Source organism: Acromyrmex echinatior, chromosome 6, assembly GCF_024713525.1.
Source record: "Acromyrmex echinatior isolate Ae372 chromosome 6, ASM2471352v2, whole genome shotgun sequence".
In the NCBI taxonomy this organism is placed as follows: Eukaryota; Metazoa; Arthropoda; class Insecta; order Hymenoptera; family Formicidae; genus Acromyrmex; species Acromyrmex echinatior.
Window position 1 is genome coordinate 14143621 of NC_141857.1, and position 15297 is coordinate 14158917.

At 29.8% G+C, this 15297-nt stretch overlaps 1 protein-coding gene and 1 long non-coding RNA gene across 8 annotated transcripts in view; both read right to left on the reverse strand.

Annotated features, from left to right (window-relative positions):
- The window catches only part of LOC105154229 (putative G protein-coupled receptor CG31760), a 246683-nt gene that overhangs the window by 10888 nt on the left and 220498 nt on the right, over nt 1-15297 (reverse strand). The window contains exon 17 of one of the 7 annotated variants that reach the window (XM_087406858.1): nt 3880-5084. The exons of the other annotated variants lie outside the window; for them this stretch is intronic. Coding sequence (XP_087262984.1) covers nt 5055-5084 — 30 coding nt within the window. The 3' untranslated portion in view covers nt 3880-5054. Of the gene's footprint in view, nt 1-3879; nt 5085-15297 lie in introns of those variants that run through there. 7 annotated transcript variants of the gene reach the window in all.
- LOC147909521 (uncharacterized) lies at nt 7799-15297 on the reverse strand. The gene is made up of 2 exons (XR_015545316.1): nt 11501-15297; nt 7799-11190 (listed from the first exon to the last, which is right to left on the reverse strand). It is a non-coding gene; the product is annotated as an uncharacterized LOC147909521 (long non-coding RNA).

The following is a 15297-nucleotide window of genomic DNA, read 5'->3' on the forward strand; positions in this document are numbered from 1 at the left end:
CGAATCAATTATAGCCGATACTGATCGCCCGTAATGGAATCGCCAGGTTTCAGCAGCTCATAGTAAACAACACCCTTTTGGTTCCACCAGATACAGAGCATGATTTTCGAACCATGAATATTCAGCTTTGGTGTTGATGTTGAGGTCAATGGCAACGATTAACCAGGCTTAACGTAGTACTTTTTCTTCTTGAGGTTGTCGTAGAATATCCATTTCTTATCTCCAGTCACAATCCGATGCAAAAAACCTTTTCTTTGTTGTCTTTGAATCAGCTATTCGCAAGTGAAAAATCGCCTTTCAATGTCTCTCGGTTTCAGTTCATAAGGCACCCAATTTCCTTGTTTTTGAATTATTCCCATGGCTCTCAATCGTGCAGAAACGGCTTGTTCAGTTACTCCCAAAGATTCTGCAAACTCCTCTTGCGTTTGATTCTGATCTTCGAGTAATGCTTCTAATTCTTTGTTTTGAAATTTTTTTGGCTGTCCAGAGCGAGGCTTGTCTTCAACGCTGAAATCTTCATCCTTGAAACGTCGAAACCATTCCCTACATGATTTATCAGTTGGAGCAGTGTCATAAACTTCGACAAGCATTCGATGGGCTTCAGCTGCATTTTTCTTCCAATTAAAGTAGAAAATTAGAACCTCCCGCAAATGCTGCTTGATTAACACATTCGATATTTCAAACACAATAAAAATCAAGGTTTTTGGTATGAAACTCAAAGTGATATAAACTGAATATTATTAGCAGATGTCTAACCTCTCTGAAAACGCCAAAATCAGCTGTCACTATGAACCATTCACAACAGCCGGAGCCATCTTTTGGAAAACGGACCGAACTAATTTGTACTCTCAATATGTGTATACAGGGTTGGCCATATTCGACGGAAAGATGTTTTTTTTTTCAATCATGGGAAACGTCGTTACTCGATCTAACATCTCTGTCAAAAGTTACAGTGTTTGCCAGATCTTTCCGTCGAATATGGCCAACCCTGTATACAGGGTGAATATACGGCCCCACTCGTCCCGAGCAGGTAGAGTGGACTAAACTGATTAGAAAAGTCCTCTACCATTTTGTAATGTTCGCAATAATTAATGAGATATTAACGTTTAAAAATAGCCGAATTTGCACGTCCTCCCGACCTATTATTGCCGAAAGTACGGTCCACCGAGAGCGTGGGCCGCGAGGAGCGGGGCTTACCGTCGCGAGCATTTAAGCTCAAAGGGCGCGGCACGCCTGCTAGGTCATTCCCGCTCCTTGTGGCCCGCGCGTCGTGCGCTCGGTGGGTCGTATCTTCGACAACAGTAAGTCGAGCGGACCCGCGTATTCGGCTATCTTTAAACGTTAATATCTCGTTAATTATTGCCAGCATTACAAAATGGTAAAGGACTTTTATACTCAGTTTAGTCCACTCCATCTGCTCGAGACGAGTAGGGCCGTATATTCATGCCACCCTGTATATATATATATATATACACACATATACATATATATATATATATATATATATATATAAAATTATTATATATTTACAATATTTCAAACAGATATAACAGTTATATTATGTCGTTATTCAAAATAAGTCAATTTTTTCAATATATTTGATTATCAAATCTATTCGACGTGGAACGAACGTTCTCATACAGCACAGAAATGCGATTTGTGAAAAAATTGAAGTTACTGAGATATAAGTACAAAAAAAAATAGTTTTCATTTTAGAGTCTTCGTAAAAAATTTATCCAAACATATAACATTGCAATATTGCTGGTACGTTTCGTTGCAATATTATTGTACAAAAAGCAGACATTTTAATATTGTTGGAATCTTGCAGCAATGATTCAGCATTGTTTCGCAACTATCATGCAATATTGCAATGTTTTAGTGAAATCATTGTGCAATCTTTCTGTGTTGAATGTTTGATCAATGTTGTATTTATATTGGCTCTCCTACATTGATTATTAATGTTGCTACAACGTTGAAACAATATTAAATAAATTGAACCACAAGTCGAATTTTTATTGATTTTTCCACATTGATTGTTAATGTTGCTGGAATATTGAAACGATAGCTTTAATATTACATAAATAATATACAATAAATAAATTATATACAATAATCAACAAATACAATAATTAATACAATAATATACAATAATATACAATAATATACAATAATATATAATAATTAACAAAAGCAGATTTAAACAACATTGAATCGAAAAAAATTTGTAATAACTTCTTGCTTGCATCCACGTTTCAAATTGGACTAGCTGAATCAAGAATGCAACGAACAAAAAGTAAGGAAGATTATCTGCAAGAAATACTTAATTGATTTGCTTGAATCTTTATCAAATCAGCAAATCGAAGTATTCAGAATCAATATCGAGGCGAATGAAATGTGACTATGAGAACTTCTTTCAATATTCAAAGCGTAATAAAAAAAACTTTGCTGAGAAACAGATAACACATTATTTACATTCGAATAATGCCGATATTGCATGCCGATATGCATGTTAAATGAGCATCCTCTTTTGAAAAAATTAGTCATCAGATATAATATCGGTCTATCAAGTAGTGCATCGGTATACTTTTTAATATTGATTGACTCATTTTGTCGAATCTTCGACACCGCCTAATAGATAGACATTTTAAACAACAATTGTTATTAAAGAAAAATTCAAGATTTAAGGATATAAATCCATCATAATTTAAAGTTAACAAATATTGTGCTATTTTTAATGTAAATTGATATATATCAAAAGTATCAAAAACAAATAAAAAACTCATAAAATAAGAAATAAAATAAAGCTAATAAAATATAAATAAAACAAAAATAAAGCTAATAAAATATAAATAAAACAAAACTATAAATTAAAAAACGATTTATTCTTATGTAGTTATATTTATATAAATATAATAATTTTTTTAATGTAACAAAGAAGTACTATAATGGTTTTTTTCGTTACTTTTAAGTAACGATAACACGTTCCTCTTACTTAATCAGTAACGAATAACGTATTACTTTTTACCGCAAGTAAAGATAATGATAACACGTTACTTAAAAACGATAACGTTAACAACCTTGCTGAGATGTTATAGTAATATACAATGTCTACGAAAATGAATCACAGGAATATTGCTAAGATATTATATAATATTGTTTCTGTGATACTTATGTAATTTATATTTATGTATTAGGTGTTGGAATTAATTCGTAGCGTTTTACAAGTGATGGGAAGTACTTTCATTAATGTATTTTTTAATGCTCATGTGAAATAAATAACATTCTTTCATTAAAAAACGCTACGAATTAATTCCAACATCTAATAACATTTATTGGAAAAAATTAAAACATTTTAAAAAGAATTTTTTAAAGAGTTTATTGAAATGTGATATTTTTTTAATGTTATTTTAAAAATTATTCCATATAATATTAAATAGAAAATACTGATTGTCAATACAATAATTATTATATAATATTATAATAAACTGAAAAAGTTATAATAAACTAAATATCACTTATAAAATTAATGTCAGCCAATAAGAAGTTTCAAGGTCAAAGAAATGAAGGATACAATTAAAAATCATATTAATCCAAAGAAGATCCTTGGTTTTGATATAAATGATAAAATGCTACAAGAATTACCAGAAAAGGGCTTTCAAGGAAATAACTCTTAAATGCGACGCTAAGGATTGACTATGTACCCAATATATAGAAAGTGACACAAATCATTCTTATACCTAAACTCGGCAAAGATCCAATTGAAGTAACATCCTACCGGCCAATTAGCTTATTGTCGATGCACAGTGATACCGATTTGAATATAGGCGATTGAAAATCATGATTTTTATAAATAAATAAACATTTTTATTAAAATATAGATTTTTATATTTTTATTGTTGAAGTAAAAATAATAAAAATATGATTTACTTTTAGATTTTATTAAAAATTACTTTTGTAGAAGTTCAGATATTGAGAATTAATAATAAACAGTTGATAATTATTGGTTTCATTAATATGATTGTTTTGATAATTAATTTTTTTTTAAATTATATAAATATAAAACGGTAAAAATAGTAAAAATGTAAAAGAAAATTTTAATTTACGATTTATTAAATATTAAGTACATAATCCTATAAAGAAAGACAAATATTTATACACTTTAAAGCAAGTTTTTATTTTTAACAACGTTCAAAAAATAAAAAAAGGTTTTTTGTTAACAATATGTATTTACTAATTATTTTTTTATTAAAAATTGTTTTACAAAAATAAAAAATTAATTAAACTGAAATAAGTGTATTTGTTTTAATGGATATGAAGATTATAAAAAATATAACTTACATAATTTATAGTTCCAATTATGAAGTTTTATTTTATATTGTTTAATATTTAATAAGTATTTTATTATTTAAATGTATATAATAATTTATTCTCTATCTTCACTGTATTGTTCTTGTTCTTCCGTTTTTTCCTCAAAATTAATTAATTTCATGATTTCAGTATCTAAGCGTATTTTATTTTTTTCCTTAATATCTTTAAAAGAACTTAGAAAAGGATCTGAACTCAGAATCCTTCTTAAGAAAAAAATCTTCATTGGTTTTGAGGCGGGAATTTTTTTTTGTATGATGTTTTCGAAAATAGCGTAGGTCTTTATTTTTTGCTTCTTGAGGCTCTTCAGATAATTCACCCGTTGGAAGTAACTCTTCTATAACATTCTATCCGTGAATGAGAATCTTGCATTGAAATTGGCATATATTATACCAATCATAGAGTTGCACATATCTTTCCACAGTAGTTAAACAATATTATTTAAATTCTGGAACTTTTATGTCGTATCCACTATTTAATGTTTTTAAAATTAACATCTTCTAATAAGTTCTTCATCTATTTCAGTCACTTCTGCTGCCAATTGAGGATTTGCAAAAGGTCTCCTTGCAGTGTTTCCATTATTGCTCGTACCAAATCCAGGTTTCGGAATGTCAACAATTAAACTCATTATTTGTTTAAATTTGTTTTGTATTGTTTTTTTCCATTGATCAAAAAGTGCTTTCTTGTCCTTAGGAACCTTTCACGATTTTATTTTCAATCTGGAATATGTAAAAAGACTTCAAAAAATCGAATATATGAGTGTGAATACGGATAAACCAAATCTAAACATTTAAAACGAACTTCTTTATCACACGTGGATTTAATGTTATATTTGAGATATAGTCTCTTGATAAATATAATATCGCAAAGTATTTGATTCAGCTAGTGCATTACAAACTTTACCGTCCACCATGGTTAAAGTCAATAAAAAAATCAATGATTCCAATTGTAGAAGAAAATGGTCTTAATTTATCAATTTGCTTATTTATATAATTTTCAATTTTATAAAGCTCTTTGATTTCGTGAATCCATTGAATTCTAATCAGTCTGCAGAGGCTCATAGATAATGATAGGGAATTTTTCCAAATTATTTCTTCACTATCCTTTTCAACTAATCGGAGAGGTATAAATGATGTTACAAAGAAGCTATCATTTTTTAATCCTTCAGTTTCAAATTTTTGATTATATGCAGAATATCCTAAGCTACTATCGAAGCTCCATTTGCAAAAGAGGGTATATTTTTTTTTCAAGTATATCTTGATAATTAAAAGATAACGAGATGCTGCATGTTTTATCTAGCAAATTTTGTAACGATTCTTCACATTTGTCTTGGCTAATGTTAACTTCTTCGGAATACATTCGTTCCTTTCTAACACTCGCTGATATAGATGTATATCATAACCATGTTTAATAGGAACTGATCTTAATGTTAAATATGCATTCTTCGATAAATTTAAAGATATTATTTAAAAAATAACTTTTTTTAGTGTTAAAGGATTTTGTTCTTTATAGGGATTTCCATTTTGCCAAAATTTTTTTGATCTTGTAGGTGTAGTACTTGTAAATTCTTTTAATAATTCGGCACTAGCTATATTACCATCCTCTCGAAGTTTCATAACAATAGCATATACTAATTCGGATGAAGTGTCTGACGTTTTAAACTTTTTGGTTTTTCTTCTCTTCACAATATCTAAAGATTTGTCAAAATTTCTTCTTGGACGGCCTTGATTTTGCTTATTTTCAATTGAACTTGTAGAAAAAACATCAGGAAGTACATCCGGGACACATTGGATTACAATACTTGGAAACTTAATTTCTTTGTTGAGCCATTCATTATAATGAATTAAAAAAGATTTGTTTCTTCTATAACAACATTTCCAAAAACGGAAATATGACAGAAAAAAATTCAGATTCATGTTTAATGAATTTCTTTAATATTATTGCCATAAATTTTCTTTTAGAAAATATTTCTTTTAAGAAATCAATTACACGATTTTTTTTCATATCTTCAGAATCTTGAGAATAGACTATCATTAATTTTCATGCAACATTAAACGGGCAACTCTTACCATATTAAATAAAATGACTAAAAAAAAACAAATTATATTTAACAGGGTTCTCGAAAGTCAAACAATAATAAATATTAATTAACCATGAAAAAGCAATGAGAGCATTTATAGCGCGATGTTGGAGATGGTCTCTGCGTTCGACAGAGGATGAGCATACCCCTATTTCCTAGAGAAATATCGTTACTTCTCTTCTGTTTAACCAAGTGAATAAGTAAAGGATCAATAATAAAACAACAATATTAGTTGTATTGATTTTATATAGTTTCTCACTTTTACTACTCACCCTCCGCCTTTACAGATCACAGTTCGAAGCGCAACACATTATATTAGGTGTAGTAAAAAGAAATCCATTATTTTTCCAATAGATGGCTTTAGTAATCTGTATCTCGTCTACGTGTGATACAGATTACTAAAGCCATCTATTGGAAAAATAATGGATTTCTTTTTACTACACCTAATATTACAATAAGTAGAAAATAAATTATATATTACTAAACATATTATGCATATGGAAATCAAATATGTAATGACCATCAAATTTATTCTAAGAGCTGCGTCAGAACAAAACATAAACAATTGTAAGTAAACAATTATAATATCAATCTTTAAAAAATAAATAATCAAAAGCTATTATTTTTATTGTTTTAATTATGTAAATTCAAATTTCGTTAGAATCATTTAATACTTATGAACTCGTCCAAATTAATTATTTGAAGACATACCCTTTGTAACCGCAATCTACACTCATACATAAAAAAAGCGGGCCACTAAATTTTTGTACAAATTTTTAATATTTTCAAATAGTAATAACTCAGAGAAAAATCATCGTAGCGAGATATTTAACAAAGCTTGAAATTTCTACTTCCGAAATCGGTAATTGATATTTCAATCTGATTGATCCTATATGGAGCTATACGGACACAAATGGATTGATCCGTCAAATGTAAAAATTTTGTACAAATTTTACAAATGTCTATTGCGTGAAATAAAAATTATGATTTACAGCAATCGAAAGTGTGAATTTTTACCTTCAATTTGTATTTTTTATAGACTTCTGTACGATTTTTTTTTTTTACCGAATTATTCAACATTGAAAAAGGGTCGTTTTTGCTTCGTTGTTTTTTTGCGTATACGTAGGTAAGAGCATACATAAGAGTTAATTCTTACCTCTGCAAGTCTCTGCAGATCCGTAAAAAAATTAAAAAATCATTATTTAATGTCTATAATGTGAGTCCTTTGTGAGTTCTTTTTCATTCCTTTTTTTGTAAAGTCAAATTATTATTTATTATAAAAAATTAATTGTTTTTATTAAAATAATTATTTAGAAATAAATTTAATAATTTAATTAAAAAAAAATAACTTAATTTGCATATTATTAGTTCAAAATATCTTATTCAATGACGTATTGATTATTTCATGAATTTCAGGAATATAAAGTATATATTTCATAGGAAGATAAAGCATCTTTTTCAAATTTTATCCTTAATTATAATTTTATATTTTCTTTTGGGAAAATATTGTTACTTTTAAAATTTTACATATTAAATAGAGATTATTTTACAAGAAATTTAGTTTTCAATGAAAAAGTTGAAAATTTTATTTTTGATCATTTATATTCAGATAGGTACCATTGTGCGACACCATTCCTTGGAACTCGTGCTAGATTTTTGCACGAAAGTGAGAAAACTCGACACTAGATTTACCAATGAAATAGCGCGCACAATCTTCGTGTGTACTGAAATCCCTAATGAAATACACAGTCCGCGTCTAGTTCGCACCAGTTCTCTCAATAAAAAACACTGTAAAATGAAACCCGAACTCTGACGAAGTCATCAAAAGTCGTTGTTTTATAGCACAACATATCTTTATATTCTATCACATCAATATCTCATACAAATTATGATACACGCACGTGAAATTATGATAGTCGCACGTTCGTGATAATTTTTGTGTAATAAATTTGTCGCAATAAAGTTTCTAACAGCGTTTTTCATTGGCAGAACTAATATGCACTGTGTATTTCATTAGGGATTTCAGTGCGCACGAAGATCATTGTGCACTGTTTCATTGGTAAATCTAGTGTTTTCACACACACTTTCGCGCAAAAATCTGACACGAGCTCCGACAGGCGGTGTCAGTGCAAAATATAACGGCGCAAATTGGTGAAAATGATTTGACCGATCAAATGGAAAGTGATACTCGATTTCTTCTCGTCATCATCTAGTGACATGATGATTATTTATTCTTAAATAAAAACCGTGTTATCTCAAAAATACGAAACTTTTTAGAAGTAGTACATAACTGTTCTGATAACAAGGTAAGTTTTTATTGTAGGTCATATATTATTATATTTGTGAACAAGTAACTAGAAGCAAATGTTTATAGTGATATTCCAGTTTAAAAACAATTTTTGAATTTCTTGAGCATATAAAATTGTAGATATGTTTGAAAATTCAGCATTCTATCATAATGAGCAATGTTATGCATATATTTGCATTTTTAATTTTTAAATGTCTTCATTATTATAGTTGTTTTTGCGTATTCTGACTGTTTGCTTGTCATTGTACTATCTCGCACTCTTAGTGCAATTTATTATGCTAAGCTTGTCTAACATAAAAGCTAGTTCAGTCTCTTTTGAGTTTGCATTTCTCGATGTAAACTTATTTTGTGTTTTTTTCTTGTCTTTTTATATATATTTATATATACTTATATTCAAGATTGGGTCTATAAGCAGCAATAATGCTGATGCCGCACCTACTGAGATTATAATTCATTATGTACGATTTTTTTTACTACGTATTATGAATTCTATCATGAAGAACCTCAATAAATTTAATAATAATAACAATAATAATAACAATAATAATAATAAAAAATATCGTAATTTCCCTTATGAACAATTATTCGAATCATGCTTATTGTAACAGTAGCGTAGTGTATAATTCTAATATTATAATAGTCAATTAAGCATGTATTTCGAGCGAGGCATTAAGAAAGTATGCTCCACTAAGTACGCTCCATTTTGGAGACGTTAAGATGAGAAGAAAAGAGTTGTTTTCCAATTAATAATTTAAATTATTTCATAACGTTCAAGAATAAAAATATTTTACCAAATTCTTCAGATGTCAAATTCAGTTTTATCACAGATTTAAATTGGAACGGTCAATTCGAGAATTTTTCCATACGGTTATTTTATTATATTCTGAACAAGTTGACAAATTGTAAGAAGCACATTGGTAAAAATAACTTATAAGTAATAATTATAATAGATTTATATACAACTCATGTTAATTTATATAAAATAACATATTAAATCCATCTCAAATGAACTTTAACAGTATGTATGTTAAATTAAGTATTAATTAAAAGAAAAAAGAAGGTTAAAGAAGTGAAAAGTAAAGAAATGATAAGTCAAATAGTATATCAATAAAATCTAATGAAAAACGAGTTTGTTTAAAATTGTGACAAATCACGTTCTCGTATATCAAGTATGTTAAAATAAGAACTGTCCAGCAATTCAATATCTTTTATTAAATTTAAACTGTTTTTTTTTGTTCCTTTATATGGACCATTTCCGAGACAGTTCTTTTTCGAAAGTTCTTTTTATGATTCCAAAATTCTGACATTCTCCTTTTCACTAGATTTTATTGATACATTCTATTTGATCTACACACATACTGTTAGAGTTCATTTAAAAAATGAATTCAATATGAAAATAAACTTATAATGGCTTAATAATAATAAACAATAAATAACAAGAAAGGGCTATAAATCAGATTTTTATGTATTTCAAATTCTTGGAATATACGTTCCGACTTTATTATAATATTAAATCATCCTCAGTGTAAAGAAATTAAAAAATGTGGAACGCTTTACAGTTTTACGTATCATCCTTGCGCGTGTCATCCTTGGAACGATACAGAGAAGATTAGCATGACCCCTGCGGAGTCAAGGTTTGAGAAAGCGTGAAAAACCAAGTCGATCACAAAAAAATATCTTTATTATTAGGTGTTGGAATTAATTCGTAGCGTTTTACAAGTGATGGGAAGTACTTTCATTAATGTATTTTTTAATGCTCATGTGAAATAAATAACATTCTTTCATTAAAAACGCTACGAATTAATTCCAACACCTAATAATATTACATTCGTTATTTGACAAATGATTATTCCAGGATCTATCTGCCGCCGTTTGCTGAGAAGTAGGCGCGGTTCGTAGTACGCGAAGATGCCTAAGCGTGCGTGGCGGCTGTTACCAAGTATGTACAAAAGCGAGTCGTTGTTGTCAGGATATAGTTATCTATATTGTCTATATGTCTATATACAAGCATTTCGCGGATGAATACAGGCTGGTCGCAAGCAAGCTGCTCGTTAATATACAAGCAGGTTCAGGCGGGTGCGTATATAAATATAGGCTGTTTCAAGCAGACTACAAGTGAGGCTGCTATGTATAGATGCTTACGAAACAGATCGCGAGTATGTACAGGCAGTACATAGTTACAAAGCAAGTCGCGGATATGGGTCGCGGATATGGTCAGGCGGTTTTAAGCGGGTCGCAAACATCAATAGACCCGATTAGCGAGTTGTACATTGGGAGCACCTGATTGCGTACGGGAGCGCCCATATGCGATATAAAGGATCGGGAGCACCCAATCAGGTGTCAAGGTCGACCGGGAGCGTCCAATCGTGGAGTTCGTACATTGGGAGTACCCAGCTATGAACGAAAGCACGTTCACTGCAGGACGGATTTCTCCGAGCTGGAAAGAGCGGTCACTTTTTTTACACAATATAATCAGTGACAGTATTCCAAAAGCTCCCAGCTATATTAAAGATAGTTTCCATTTAGTTGAGCAGTTAAATGGTTCTGTGTTTGATTCTAATTATGTTTTGGCTTCGTTGGATGTAATATCCCTTTTTACTAACATTCCTGTTGAACTAGCATTAAATAGCATCGACAGGAGATGGGATTACATCTCGGCGAAGACAAGCATATCAAAAAATGAGTTCATTATTGCTGTCAGATTCATTTTAAATTCTACCTTTTTTACTTTTAACAATAAAACTTACAGACATGTGTTCGGCATTCCAATGGGTTCACCTTTATCTCCAATAATCGCGGACATTGTAATGCAGGATCTAGAAAAAGTAGCACTAAAAAAACTGTCAACACAACCCTTGTTCTATTTTAGATATGTTGATGATATTTTGCTTGCGCTTCCATCTGACATTGTCGATGACACTTTGAACATTTTCAATTCCTTACATACGAGATTACAATTCACCTTGGAGGTTGGTGCAAATGGCAGATTAAGTTTTCTCGATACAATACTGATTATAGATAACCAAAAAATTATATTTGACATTTACCATAAAAAGACATTTTCTGGAAGGTTCCTTAATTTCCACTCAAATTATCCTTTGTGCTATAAAAAAGGCACCATCATCAGTTTTATTGACAAAATCATCTTATTATCACATCCACGATCCAACAAAAAAATTTGATAGATGCTATTCATATTTTCTTATATAACTGTTATCCTCTTCCCTTTATTTTCTCTACAATAGAACGCAGATTAAAGTTTCATAAATATAACAAAGATACTACACACTATTCACGCAATAAAGACAAATATTTTACGATTCATTATGTTAAATCCATTTCCTAAAGTTTCCTTCCAATCTCTAGTATGTTTCATTGTAAATTGGCCTTTTCTATTCCCAACACGTTAAAAAGCTTCATAAAGAGAGGAAAAGACGAACTTAGCTTCCTATTCAGTTAGAATGTTGTCTACAAGATCTCATGTGATGATTGTGAGGCGAGTTATGTTGGTCAGACAAAGAGAAAATTGAGCACGAGGCTACACGAATATATCTCTGACATCAAAAAGAATACAGGTTCTCCTACTGTCATAACTGATCATCGAATCAATTTTGATCATAATTTCAAATGGAACGATGTGAGAATTTTGGACTGCGAATCTTCTTACAATAAGAAATTGGTATCTGAAATGATTCATATTAAAAGACAGAAACAAGGCCTTAATAGACAAAACGATACCGAATCTTTACCCGATACTTATTCACAGATCATCCAGTCTCTTTCTCCCTCTTGATTGCTTTCCCTTCCCCATCCTTCTCTTCTCTCCCTACTTTCTCTCCCTTCCACTTTATTCTTTCCTTCTTATTATTTTTCCCCCTTCCCTTTCTAGTTTTCCATTTCAACCTTCTTGTCTTTATATGTCGTACTTTCTATTTTAGCTTCTTAGAGAGAGGATCAATTTCGATTCCATTCGCATTGCCTAATCTATAATACATCATTTCGACACACACATAAGGTATTTATTGTGAATTTATTTATTCTAAACTTATCATACATATGCAATGCATGTTGGCGATTTACTCTTTTTTCTTATGTGCTTGTCTTATAATATCAAAGATAATTTTTGCCTCTTTCTTTAAATTTGACTTATTATTTACGACTTATTTGTACTTTCCTTTTTACTATTTGCGACTCGATTCGTACTTTTCTTATTGTTCTTATTATTTTTATTTTTATTTACTTCTACCGTTAATTTATTATTACAATTTATACTTGCTAACAGAAACATGTTCGTCCTTATACACACATACGGTTCAGAGGAGCACATTTTTGTCAACTATAATCGTTTATTTGATTTCCTCTCAATTTGGAACGAGTTTTATAGTTAATTTGCGTCCGAATGCGAATTTTACTTGATCTCTTATGTTTTTTATCTACGTTATAACTCTATTGTTAATTACCGTTGTTAATTTACTTTGTCACACTAATTTATTTGTCACATTGAAAATGATCCAACTAGGATCGAAACGTTTGTTCACCTTCTGATTGTCAAATTATATTTTATGTTTTTAATTTATGACATAGTTTTATTTCAAAAAAACTTTTTTAACTACTCATACAATTTGTCAATTTATGTTTTAGGCTCGTAGCCCTTTTTACTTTTACTTATTTTGATTTATTGAGCCTTATTATTTTATAATTTAAATAATTGTTTGTTAAGAGAATCATGATAATATCATTTATTATCATTAAGAGGAGGGGGGGGGGGAAGAGATTCTAATTTAGTTACTTTTAAACTTTAATTTGTTAATTTTGTTTAAGTTAAAGTTTTTTTATCATTTTAAATGCCAATATTATTTTCCATAAAATATTAAACATTTGAAAAGCTTAATGTTTGTATGGACGCGCCGTAGTACTCAAAGATAAACATGGATTGAATATATCTTTAAAAAATCTTATCAATTTTATTTGCGTTTTGCTGTCTTTGTTTAGCGTCTAATGAACGATAAAAAAAATGAAAACATTTTATTTACATATAATTTTCAAATAATGTGCAAGCTTAGCTAACACAGTCCAGATAGCACATGATATTTTCTGTATATATTAAATTTATACGGAATTTTTCATAGATATACAATATTTTGAAAATATACTGAGGATATCGTAAATTGTCTATAATTGGGTTGGCAATATTTTGTATATTTTGAAGGCTATTTTGAGTATATCGCGTATAGGATATTATATATCTTAGACTTCTTCATATATACGAAATTTGTCCCGATCATCTCGTGTGTATACTCAGTATTATGAGATTATTTTGAATATATCGCTAACAGAATATTATTTTTAATAGATATTTCTTACACACTCTTAACGAAAATTTTCGAAATTCATCTCGCCTATATGTACATTCCGAGAATTTTTTATGATTTTATCATTTTTCTTCTTGAATATGTATATATATTAGGTGTTGGAATTAATTCGTAGCGTTTTACAAGTGATGGGAAGTACTTTCATTAATGTATTTTTTAATGCTCATGTGAAATAAATAACATTCTTTCATTAAAAAACGCTACGAATTAATTCCAACACCTAATATATATATATATATATATATATATATATAATATATTCTAAAGATATTCTGAAGATATCACATACGAAATCATGTAAAAGACAAACGAGCAACAGCTCGTTTTGTAGTTCTATGGAACCGCTGTTGAAGTAATTCTGCGTAAAAAAAAATTTTATTAGAAAATGTATTGTTGCTGATTCTACCAGAAATTCGACTATCGTTAGTTGAATTTTGTTTCGCTACCGCATGAACAATGTGACATTAGCCATCATTGCAATCACGTGATCAGCAGTAACCAATCATGGACTAATTTCTTTGTATTACAAATGGCTGCTTAATGATATATATGATTGGCAGATTTCATAATCCATTTTACAAACGACACCATTTTTAATACTTTTAAATGTAGTCTATAAATGCGCTACTCTAGTGATTAAAAATGCATTTTATGGATAGTCGAATTTCTGGCTTAAAAAACTTTGTTGTACGACACATGAAATATTAGATGTATCCAGAAGCACGATTGCTCACTGAACACTCAGTGAGCTCTTAGGTTTATTCGTGTCGCAAGCTCGAACATGCTCAAACATGTTCTTACTCACTCTAGCTACCAAGCGCATTGGAGTAAGAGTTATAATAGGAGCATATATTGGAACACATTGGAGTATGCGATGCGAACAAATTTTCTGGTACGTGCAGATAGATTTGTTCGCACAAATAGATTTATTCGCATTGCATGAAAATCCATAAATATTGATTTTTGGACTCAAAATGAGATACATTTGGCTATGAAAAGAAAAAGAGCGAAAGTGCAGAGTGCCAAAAATGCAAGCAAAGCGAACAAACCTATCGTAACATTAATAATGGGCGCATTCAGCATACTCAACAGTTGAATGAGTGCACTGCTATTGATGTATTTTTTTAGATATAAAATTTTGATTGAAGCTAAAAGAATACCAATAAGTGAGT